This window comes from Erythrolamprus reginae, chromosome 7 (assembly GCF_031021105.1).
Source record: "Erythrolamprus reginae isolate rEryReg1 chromosome 7, rEryReg1.hap1, whole genome shotgun sequence".
NCBI classification, from domain to species: domain Eukaryota; kingdom Metazoa; phylum Chordata; class Lepidosauria; order Squamata; family Dipsadidae; genus Erythrolamprus; species Erythrolamprus reginae.
In genome coordinates, this window is record NC_091956.1 from 72,292,031 (window position 1) to 72,304,484 (window position 12,454).

General features: G+C 44.6%; 1 protein-coding gene across 6 annotated transcripts in view; it reads right to left on the reverse strand.

Moving 5' to 3' along the window:
• Positions 1-12,454, reverse strand: part of LRBA (LPS responsive beige-like anchor protein) — a 453,900-nt gene that overhangs the window by 357,156 nt on the left and 84,290 nt on the right. For all 6 annotated transcript variants that reach the window (XM_070757811.1, XM_070757810.1, XM_070757809.1 and 3 more), the window contains 3 exons: positions 11,370-11,523; positions 2,164-2,344; positions 665-795 (listed from right to left, as the gene is read on the reverse strand). In XM_070757811.1, coding sequence (XP_070613912.1) covers positions 665-795; positions 2,164-2,344; positions 11,370-11,523 — 466 coding nt within the window. The remainder of the gene's footprint in view (positions 1-664; positions 796-2,163; positions 2,345-11,369; positions 11,524-12,454) is intronic.

Consider the following 12,454-nt stretch of genomic DNA (forward strand, 5'->3'; position numbering starts at 1 on the left):
GGGCAGCCTTGACTCCACAGATCATGATTGTAAAATAAAATAACACTGTGCAAAGAAACTAAAAGCATTTATGACTTACATTTAATACATCTTTCTTCCTGAAAAGTGACAGCATTTACATGTATAATTATTACATATATACAATTATTACATTAGTTTTCGTAGATTTTCACAGGTACAGGTCTGATGGTCTTGGTATATTCGGTTTTCTTCCCATGTAGGATTTAGAAATTTCTGGCGACGTTTCGACGAGGTCCCACTCGTCATCTTCAGGCTGGTGCTTCTGTCCTTGTTCTAGGGCGAACACCCTAGAACATCCCACTCGTCATCTTCAGGCTGGTGCTTCTGTCCTTGTTCTAGGGGTGTTCGCCCTAGAACAAGGACAGAAGCACCAGCCTGAAGATGACGAGTGGGACCTCGTCGAAATGTCGCCAGAAATTTCTAAATCCTACACGGGAAGAAACCTGAATATACCAAGACCATCACAATTATTACATCGTATATATAACTTAAAATAAATGTCTAGGTATTAAACAACCATAGTTGGTTTTTAATATCCACTTTAATATTAAAAAGTCATATAAATGTATTCATCCAGATACAGAGGGGGAGGGGGGGAGGGAAATCATCATTTGCCAGTATTGATTTCAAAAAATACAGTTACCTTTGCTCCAGTCCTTCCTGAGGCCATAAGGCTTTGTAGTGTTTTCTGATGCTTAACATTTTCTCCACTGGGCTTCATCAACATATGCTGTTGCTGACACTCCAAACAATTTCTGACGGCTATCGAACAGACTAAAATGAAAGGATACATTTTTAAGGACCGCTGAATTTATATATATATATATGATTCGACACAAAAATATGTAACCCTTCCCTGGTGCAGAGCTGAAGGGATTGGATATTGTAGCCTAGAGATTAATTCTCTGCTCTTCAAGGCAAAGGTTGCAGGTTCAAGTCCCAGTGAGGGTATGGCTAGCTGATGAGGCCAAAATAAGGCCGAAGTAGATCTATCCTAGTCTCCCTTAATTTTCAAATTCAGCAAAAAACATGTGACACTTATAGATAGAATTGTCGGCTATCAATAAAATTAACTGCCTTGGAAATGGCCCTGGGTTGGGCCCAGAGGCAAAAAAAAAAGGAGCTGTGATGTTCCTTCCATACAACCAGGGTGATTCGACACAAAAATATGTAACCCTTCCCTGGTGCAGAGCTGAAGGGATTGGATACTGTAGCCTAGAGGTTAATTCTCTGCCTTACAAGGCAAAGGTTGCAGGTTCAAGTCCCAGTGAGGGTACGGCTAGCTGATGAGGCCAAAATAAGGCCGAAATAGATCTATCCTAGTCTCCCTTAATTTTCAAATTCAGCAAAAAAAAAGGTGGCATATATATATATCTCCCCTGATGGGGCTGAGAGGCAAAAAGGAAGCTGTGTAGTGGGGCTGAGAGGCAAAAAGGAAGCTGTGTAGCCTAGAGGTTAATTCTCTGCCTTACAAGGCAGAGGCCCCAGTTCAAATCCCAGTAAGGGTGTGGCTACCTGATGAGGGCAAAATAAACCCGAAATAGATCTACAGTAGTCTCCCTGCCTTTTCATTATCAGTAAAAATATGTTACACCCACACATTTCTATTGAGATATTTAATTAATTTTCAGTTGTGTGATATTTCATTTTCCTACTTTACAATGCAATGTGTCAAACATTCAATCTGCAATCTGATTTCCAAAACGCCCTATTTATCTCCACAATATTCTGATTTATCTCCACAATATGCTAAGGGTGAGTCATCTATATTTGCACTAGATTTTCAGACTGAAAGCAGTTTCTGATGTTAAAGTCACAATACTGTCATGAAGTATCCAGAATACTACATGGTTCTGAACCATTGACTTGCAGAAATACATGACACATCTCTAAAACATTGTGATTGGCTATTCTATAAGGTTCTGCATATAAGATTAAAGGATTTCCAATTCATTTTAGAAAGGAAGAAATAATTCCTTTTCTTTTTCCAATCAATCTTTTTATATATATATATAAATGGCCATTAGATCTCTAGATGGATACAGGGGCATTACAACTTTGATAGGAATTGTCTTTGTGAATATATTTAAGATAACTTATCAAAGATAAAAAACATCTCAATGCTAACAACTATTTCCTTACCAAGTCGAAGACATTGCCGTAAAATTCCACCAGATGACATGTTTTTCTCTGACTCAATTTCAGTAAATCCAAGGGAGCTTGCAAATATCAATACATCCACAAGGCTAATTAACCTTTGAAGGAATGCTATGGAAGCTTCCACTGATAATCCTTGAGTTGGCTCAATATTTTCCAATTCATGCTGGAGAATGGAAAATGGTTTACTTTTATATACCTTCCTAAATTACCATAGTCTAATCCAGTGATTTTCAACCCTTTTTGAGCCGCGGCACATTTTTTACATTTACAAAATCCTGGGGCACACCACCAACCAAAAGGACACAAAACGACACTCTAAGACACTCTCCCCTCTTTTTCCATCCCTGTCTCCTCCCCCTCTTGTGTGTGTGTGTGTACTCTTGAACCATTTCAAAAAACAGGTGAGGGCCTGGGGTTTTTCTCTCTTATTTTTTGGGTGCTTTTTATCATATGTTTTAAATCAAGAGTCACTTCTCTCTCTGTTTTGTTTCTCTCTCTTTCCTCTCATTTCCTCTGTCTCAATCATTTCCTCATTTCTCTTTTTTCCTCCCCTCTTTGCTCATTTCTCTCTCTCTCCCTCCCTTCCTCTCCTTTTTTCTCTCTCTCTTGCTTTCTTTCTATTTCTCTCTCTCTCTTGCTTGCTTTCTCTCTCACTCTTGCTTTCTCTCTCTCTCTCTCGCTTTCTCTCTCACTCTTTCTTTCTCTCTCTCTTTTCTCTCTCTCTTGCTTTCTCTCTCTCTTGCTTTCTCTCTCTCTTTCTCTCTTTCTTGCTTTCTTTCTCTCTTTCTCTCACTCTTTCTTTCTCTCTCTCTCTCTTTCACTCTCTTTCTCTCTCCCTCTCTCTCTCAGCAAAAAGTTGTGAGACCAGAACCTGAGCTTCCTTCTTCGCGGCACACCTGACCATGTCTCACGGCACACTAGTGAAAATAGGCGTTGATTGCTTACCTGAACGCCTCTTCTCGTACGGTGAGCGGGTACAGCAGTCACATGGGTTGCTCATGTCCAATCCGGTGGAACTGAGCCTAGTATTAAAAAAGCTTGCCGGATCCGCCCCTTCCCCAGAATTCGCGAATCCATAGACTAGGCTCAGTTGTGAAGCTCTGTAGTGTTCAACTCTCATAGTTAGAAAAAGGAAGATATAGAAAGGTAAAGAGAACACACAGAAGGGCGGGAAGTGACTGCTGTACCCGCTCACCGTACGAGAAGAGGCGTTCAGGTAAGCAATCAACGCCTATTCTCCGTACTGAAGGAGCGGGTCCAGCAGTCACATGGGACATACCCAATAGATGGTCCCTAGGGTGGGATTAGCTTGCTATCATGTGAGATAACGGATTGGAGTACCCTTCTGCCGAAGGCAGCGTCCGCTGAAGCGTAAGAATCAATTTTGTAGTGCCTGATGAAGGAATTTGGCGAGGCCCAAGTGGCTGCTTTGCAGACCTCCTCCAACGGGGCTTGAGTCGCCCAAGCAGCCGAGGTGGCTGCGCTCCTGGTGGAATGCGCAGTGATGTTCCTTGGAACTGAGAGGGAGGCCGACTCGTAGGCCTTAGATATAGTCCCTCTGATCCAACGGCCTATTACTGTTGAAGACACTTTGGCCCCCATGACTCTGGGATGATAGGCTACAAAAAGTGCTTCTGACCTCCGAAAGGGTCCTGTGCGTTGGATATATATTCTCAGCGCTCTGGTGAGATCCAGGGTGTGCCATCTAATTGCCAAGGGATGGTCTCATTGGAGGCAGAAGGAAGGTAGTACAATATCCTGAGATCTGTGGAACATGGAACTGACCTTGGGTAAGAAGGTGGGGTCCAGTCGCAAGACTACCTTGTCCTGATGGAATTGGCAAAGGTCCTGCCTGATTGAGAGGGCAGCTAGCTCCGAAATGCGTCGGGCAGAGGTAATAGCCACCAGGAAGGCTACCTTAAAGGATAGGTACCTGAGGGACGCCGATTTTAGGGGTTCGTATGGTGCCTGCGTGAGGGAATGGAGAACCCGAGGCAAATCCCAGGATGGATACCTGTGGACCTTGGAAGGTCTGAGGTTGGCTATGCCCTTGAGGAATTCCTGGACTTCAGGGAAGGATCGGAGAGGCTGTCTGCGGGGACCCCCTAGGACAGATGAAATGGCTGCCAGATGACGCCGGAGGGTGCTGGTGGAAAGTCCTTTATGGAAGCCTTGCATAAGGAAGGAAATAACTCTGTGTATGGGGATGCACAGAGGGGAGAAACCTTCCTGTAGGCACCACTGGTGAAACTTGGACCACGTGTGGTCGTAGATTCGATTGGTCGAGCCCCTCCTGGCCTTTAGAATGACCTCCACTGACTCGGGGTCATGACCACGCAGTTCTAAATCTCTCCTGATAACAGCCAGGCGGTGAGGTGGAACCACTCCGGGTCTGGATGGAAAGAGGCCCCCTGCCGCAGCATATCCCCCGAAACGGGGAGTCGCCAAGGGTCCTGGACGGACAGCTGTTGGAGATCTGCGAACCAGGGCCGGCGGGGCCAATGAGGGGCGATCAAGATTACTCGGGCCCTCTCGGTGAGGACCTTGTGAATCACGTCCGGGAGGATTGGAATTGGAGGAAATGCGTAGAGTAGGCCTGGAGGCCATGGACTCCGGAGGGCATTGATTGCTTCCGCTCCCGGGGATGGAAATCTGGAATAGAAGCGAGGGAGTTGGGCGTTCGCATTGGTTGCGAAGAGATCCAGGACTGGTAGGCCGAATCTGAGGGTGATTTGATGGAACAGGTCTTGGTGGAGGTTCCACTCTCCTGGGTCTATCGTTGCTCGGGATAGCCAATCCGCCTGGACGTTGAGACTCCCCGAGATGTGATCGGCTAGGAGCGACAGGAGATGTTTTTCCGCCCAAAGACCCAACTTGAGGGCCTCCCTCATGAGAGCCTTGGATCTCGTGCCCCCTTGTCTGCAGATATGGCTTTTTGTGGCAATGTTGTCGGTGAGAATGAGAACGTGCCGGTTGGGGATGCGAGGAGAGAAATGCTTCAGAGCCAGGGAAACGGCTCTTAACTCTAGCCAATTGATTGGCCTGGAAGCTTCCTCCGGGGACCACGTGCCCTGGGCTATCATCCCCTGGGCGTGGGCGCCCCATCCCGATAGACTGGCATCTGTGGTGATGACAAATTGATCCGGGCACCTGAACGGGGATCCTCTGTCCATGGCTGGAGACGTCCACCACTTGAAGGATCTGCGAACACTCAGTGGGATGACAATGCGTCGATTTGAGTTGCTGTGCCCCGATCTCTGAAAAGGCAACAGTAGCCACTGGAGTTCCCTAGCATGAAGGCGAGCCCAGGGAATGATGCCTATGCATGACACCATCTTCCCCAAAAGGGAAGATAGAGTAACTATGGATACTGAAGGATTAGATAAAATGTTAGAAATTAACTCCACTATACTGAGTTTTCTCTCGGGAGAGAGAAAAACCTGGGAGGATTTTGCATCAATAATGGATCCCAGGTGAGAAATGGAAGTGGAAGGTTGGAGGTGACTTTTATCAAAGTTGATGGAAAATCCATGGTCCTGGAGGACTGACATGGTGACAGAAAGGTCTGTTTTCACTCTCTCTAGGGAGTTCCCATGAATTAAAATATCATCAAGATAACATAAAATGTGGATGGGAGACGCCCGGATATAGGCCGCCAGGGACCCCAAGAGCTTTGTAAAGACCCGAGGGGCTGAGGAGAGGCCAAATGGCATCGCCCTATACTGGAAATGCCTGCCTTGAAAAGAAAAACGTAAAAATTTTCTGTGGCACTTGGCTATAGGAATGTGAAGGTAGGCCTCAGTGAGGTCTAAGGAGACCATGAAATCTCCCGAGTGAATGGCGGCCAAAATAGAAGACAAGGAGTGCATCTTAAACTTCCTATATTTGATGAATAGGTTTAGTTTCTTTAAATCCAAAATGGCTCTCCAACCTCCGGAGGACTTTGGAACCATAAATAGAATGGAATAAAACCCTAGGCCCTTCTGACCGGAAGGGACCGGTTGAATGGCTCTGATGGACAATAGATGAGAAATGGCCTCCTCCATACGGTTACAATCTGAGGATGACCTGGGAGAAGGGCAGGAAATAAAACGTTTTGGGGGAGGAGAAATAAATTCTAAAAGAAGGCCTGATTGAACAGTGTCAATGACCCAAGGGTCCTTGGAGGTGAGACGCCAATTAGAGGCGAAATGAGCTAGGCGACCCCCTATGGGAATGGAGGTAAGATTACCATCTAGGTTTTTTTGAAGCCCTGTTAGAGGAAGCTCCCCTTTGGAAACGAAACCCTCTACCCCTGGAGTTCCTGCCTTGGGAACGAAAGCGGGGGGAATACTGACCTGGAGATCTCTGATAGGAAGCCGCTTGATCTTGCTGGCGCCCTGGGCGACGAAAGGACTGCGTTTTGGTAACCTTTTTTGTGGTTGGACCCAAAACCTTCTTCTTGTCCGAGGTCTCCGTGAGGAGTGGATCCAGGAGATCACCGAAGAGAAGGTCACGTTTTAAGGGGCCCTGGGATAACTGCCACTTTTGGCGAACTCCCGCTTGCCAAGGGCGAATCCATAGAAGTCTTCTTGCCGTTGTAGAAGCTGCAATAGACTTAGCAGAAAATCTAGTAGATTGTAAGGTGGCATCAGCCACGTACTGGGCAGCTGCAAAGACCTTGTTGAAGTCTTGTTGACCTCTCAAGTCATCGGGAGGAATGTGCTGTTGAAGTTGGCGAAGCCACAGCAGCATGGCTCTGGAGAAGAAGGAGGCCGCTGCAGAACTTTTAATAGCCCAGGAATCAGCGGTAAATCCTCTTTTGAGCATTTGCTCGATGCGCTTTTCCTCTGGGCGGAGGACTTCCTCCGCCTCGCCTGGCACAGCCGCTGCCGAGTGAAGAATCTTGACAGGTTCATCTGGTTTGGGAAAGGATAGAAGCTCTTCATAGGAAGAGGAGAGTTTATACAACTTTCTGTCCTTGGTAGAGGGATTAAGGCCAGAGGCTGGAAAATCCCACTGTTTGAGTAAGGCATCTTTGAACAGTTTAGGCATAGGAATTACCTCGTTATCCTCCTGTTCCTCTGTGAAGTAAGGTAGATTCTCCTCCGGGGGATCAGTGGAAGTGGAGGCTTGTTTCTCCTGGGCCGCTAATCCCGTAGAAATTCTAGCTTTGAGAAGGAGAGATTTGAATAGTTGAGAAGGAAAAATAGTAATTGGAGGAGGGACCTTTATTTGGGATTCCTCATCCTCTGATAATCCCTGAAAAGGGTCTTCATCCTCCTCTACATCCTCATATTCATCCTGGGAGGATTCTGAATCATCCTGAATAGGAGCTCTGACCGCTGGGGAAGAACCCAAGGGGCGGGAGGAACGAGAAGGAGGAAGAGGTAAGGGAAGCTCATTGATGGTAGAGAGTTTGGCATCAATGGCTTTGGACAACACAGCAAAAATAGATTGGAACTCAGGAGGTAAACTGGAAATATCAGCAGAAATGGCAGAAGAATCCCTAAAGGCCTGGGAGGATCCTGGCTGGGGGGAATCTTCAATAATATCTGGTTCCTCTGGACCTATGCCCCATAGGTTAGGTTGGGGTCTGTCTAGGTTTGGCTCATCCAGAGATAACACAGGGACCCCAGAGGGAGGCAGACTAGAGGCCTCTGGTGGGTCTTGACTACTGATTACTTGGGCCTGCACTTTCAAACGTTTGGCTGATTTGTCATGAATTTTTTGTAGGGCTAGGTCCCTTCTCTTCTCGGCCCTGGTGACCTTGGTCGAGGGGCGGGCCCCTGGAGAAGAGGAGGAAGAGGCCTGGGGGATACTAGTAATTTCATCGCCTGTAGGCCTGGCCTCTCTGGGACCTTTAGTTGTGCCTCTCTTGGGAAAAGTAGCCATAGTCTGACAATTAACAGAAGACAAGGCTGAGCCAATAACTGAAAATTAAGGAGAAGATTTCAAGGACTTCCCAAGAGGAATGGATCCTGCTTCGAGGCCTCGAAGCTGCTGAAACGTGAGGACAATCTGGGCAAACCCAGAGTTCGTGCCCCCAAATCCAGCGGGGCCAGCCTCCCTAAACTTTGTAATTAAGTAAAACCAAGGCACTCTGGTTGGAGGCTTAGCCGGTGGAGAATTTAGCCTGGGACCCCCAAGGCCCGCTCCCGGATCCACGCGGTGGACTGAGGCCTACGCGGCTGGCAGAAGGCCAACACGAGAGGCCTAGATTTTTAAAAAAAGGGCGCGAAGGCCTTCGCGCCGAAAATCGCTCCGTAGAAATTCTTAAGGGAAAAGCGATCGACTAAGTCCAGGAGACTAGAAGGCGTCTCACTCCGCAGGAGGTATTTTATAAGCCCTTAATATCTTATATACAATAAATAATCAATAAATCAATGGATAAATACTTGCACCGGGACCTCCAGGCCAAGGGATTAGAGGAATCCACAAGCGGCCGCAGGAATCGTAACCGGCAAAACCGCCGGGGGGAAACGAAACCGCAACTTCTCCCAAGGAAAAAAAAACCGAGCCGCTTTTTTTCTGTTTTTCTTTAAAACGGCTGGCGCAATTAGTGCAAGTAATAAATAAAGACAATAAATCTTACTACTTTTTGAAGGAAAGATCGAAGGGAAGGTGTTAGAATGTTGAACGAGCTATCACATACAACCGCAGGATATGCGAACTGAGCGAATTCTGGGGAAGGGGCGGATCCGGCAAGCTTTTTTAATACTAGGCTCAGTTCCACCGGATTGGACATGAGCAACCCATGTGACTGCTGGACCCGCTCCTTCAGTACGGAGAAACACTGGTCTAATGTATACTATGGCTGTGTATCAGGTAGACCTCACTTAGCAACTCCCTCAGGCAGCAACAATTTGAAGCTACAATAACGAAACAGGGGTACCAAGCTACTAAAGGCTCTAATTAGAAACCCTTTACTCTAGGCCAGTGATGGCGAACCTATGGCACAGGTGCCACAGGTGGCATGCATATCTGCTGGCACACAAGCAGTTGCCCTAGCTCAGCTCCAACATACATGTGTGTGCCAACCAGCTGATTTTTGGCTCACACAGAGGCTCTGAGAAGGCATTTTTGGCTTCCAGAGAGCCTCCAGGGGGATGGGGGAGAGCCTTTTTACCTTCCCCCAGCTCCAGGGAAGCCTTTGGAGCCTTGGGGAGGGCGAAATATGAGCCTACTGGGCCCACCAGAAGTTGAGAAACAGGCCATTTCCGGCCTCTGGGGGGTGGGCGAAGCTGTTTTCACCTTACTCAGACATTGAATTATGGGTGTGGGCACTTGCGCATGCCTCAATCACTAGACCAAATAATATAAATAATTTATATTATTTATAAATAATATAAAAGGGAACTGTTTCAAAACTGGTTCCATGAAGGAGCAAGTATAACTTTAAATGACCTTGATTGCCTAGATACCATAATAAAGAGACTTTAAATTAGTACTAAGAAAGACCTGAAATAGAAATAAAATGGACAAATATTTCAGCAAAATTGTAAACACCTAAGTCAGAATGTGATTGCAATTTGCAAAAATTAATAATCTAGTGAACAGGGATGGGCACATACTTGGGAAAGAAAAAAATGATTACGAAACACAGCGATAGCAGAGAGATAATTTTGTTCCCTTTAAGCCCCTTTCTGGATACAAAAGTTCCATGTCAGTTATTTCTGAAACCCTCTGTAATTCCTGAAAGGAGATTTATGACAGCACATCAAACAGTCTTGTTTTCAGCAGACAGCCATGGTGCCCTGTTATATATAGGCAAAGGAACGGCATCAAAGCCATAGTGTCTCTACGGGACTTTGGAGAATAAGGGAAAGGGATAACATATGAGGGTAAAGGTGCATGAATAAATGTATGTGTTATTCCTTAACTGGCAATCTGGTTCAAAAAAAATTGTGAATCCTGTTTTAAACTAATTATGAAATGTCCCAAACTAATTTATTCTGTGGTAGACTTCCAACAGTAAAGCAAAAATCGCATTTATGATGTTGTGGTTAGCTCTGGCCCAGCTCCTGCCCCAAGGACTGTGGGTGTGGGGGAGACCTCCATATGCTGCAGGCCTGTTTTGTCCCTGGTGGAATCTGCTGATGAAGGCTCTTCTGACCAAGAAGACATGAGTGACAGGGAGGAGGAGAGTGGGGCAGACAGCTCAGAAGGAGATCAATTGTCTAGCCACACATGAGGAGAGCGATGCATAGGCAGCAACAACTGAGAGATTATTATCAAAGAAAACGAGGCCACCTGTGGTTGGGTGGGGCTGTGGTAATTAGTGAGGCTGCTATAAAGAGCAGCCTGTGGGTTTGGCCATTTTGGAGGATTATCTGATCATTGTGTTTCATGACTGCTTTACTGACTGTGACCTTTTGTGTGCTGATTTTTCCCTGCTTTGAAACTAAACCAGGGCAAAGTGTTTCACTTTGTGAAAGAAGAAGGACTGTGAATTGCCTCACAGCTGCAAGCTAAGTATCACAGAACTGATAAGGGACTTGTACAAATTACCAGTTTGTTTAGAGACTAGTGCTCTTTGCTATCCCAAAAGAGGGCTTAGGTTAAGTGAATTTTCATTATAAAGAACATTGTTTTGAATCTTCAAAAGTGTGTGTGCGTCTGAAATTGTACCTGTGAATTTTTGGGAGGATTCTACCAGAGAGCTCGACTGAACATATGATAAGATTTTTAACAGCAAACAAAATTAGAAAGGGCCAAAACACAAAATAGGATACCATTCCAATCTGGTATCCTCTTCAATAAGTGTTTCCTGGTCTTGGAAGAAGATATTTGCAGAGATGATAAACTGATATGTCATACACATATATTGTATAAATGGCAATGCTTCAATCACATGGTTACAACTGTCATCTTACCCTTTTGCTCTCCTTACATATACCCCGGACGATACTACAGAACATAAAGCACATTTGAGCAAGGAAGGGAAAGAAACAGACTAATTCCAAGTATCTCATCTTTACTAGACTTATATTGGATCCGTGAGAATGTTTTCATATATCTTTTTTTACTCAAAGAATAGAAAGGCCAAATGAAATCCATGTCACATAATTCAGTTTTTTTAGTGTTAGCTCACAGAAAAAAAAAAATCCACCCCAGCATAGCCCTAAGCAAGCATACTTGAGCATAATTTTAGTTTAGGACACAAAGACACAAAGCACTACTTGTGTATTGGAAACTGAATTTCTTACCGTAGCAGATGTAGCAGCTGAAAGCAAAGGTAATATGCCACCACAAGCCATAATCATATTGTCCATCACTTGAGAGACAAGATGAATTGTGTTATGTACAAAGATGACATTATCACTGCTGTTCACGAAGTCCATCACAGTCTTGGTAGAATGACTGATCCAAAAATAAAATATATGGGTTATATGTAATTTCTCTTGCAGTGTTACAAAATACTTATTTGTTGAAGTATTATTTACTGATATCAACCAGAAATTTCTCCTGCAGCTAAGAATCACACATCAGCATTCTAAGTTATCAATGCATTTTTATCTTAAATTGAAAATTCTCTCTCCTTATCCTTCTAATTTTCTTCAGAACATAAAACTCCACAAACTATCTTTAAGTATGTGATGAATATTTATTATTAGGAACTTCAATTATCTTAATGCCTGCAATGTCTTTTTCTGCCGTCAGACTTCTATGTTTCTATGGTCAAGAAAGACTCCAATTCAATTTTGAGAACTCAGTTACACCTGTATATCACAATTCATCCATTAGAAACATAAAAACATAGAAGACTGACGGCAGAAAAAAACCTCATGGTCCATCTAGTCTGCCCTTATACTATTTTCTGTATTTTATCTTAGGATGGATATATGTTTATCCCAGGCATGTTTAAATTAAGTCACTGTGGATTTATCAACCACGTCTGCTGGAAGTTTGTTCCAAGGATCTACTACTCTTTCAGTGAAATAATATTTTCTCACGTTGCTTTTGATCTTTCCCCCAACTAACTTCAGATTGTGCCCCTTTGTTCTTGTGCTCACTTTCCTATTAAAAACACTTCCCTCCTGAACCTTTTTTAACCCTTTAACATATTTAAATGTTTCGATCATGTCTCCCCCTTTCCCTTCTGTCCTCCAGTCTATACAGATTGAGTTCATTAAGTCTTTCCTGATACGTTTTATGCTTAAGACCTTCCACCATTCTTGTGGCCCGTCTTTGGACCCGTTCCATTTTGTCAATATCCATTTAAAAATATAATTCAAAGATGCAGTTTTACAGATTTTGCTTATGCTATGTAAACTGCCTAAGATTTTGTATA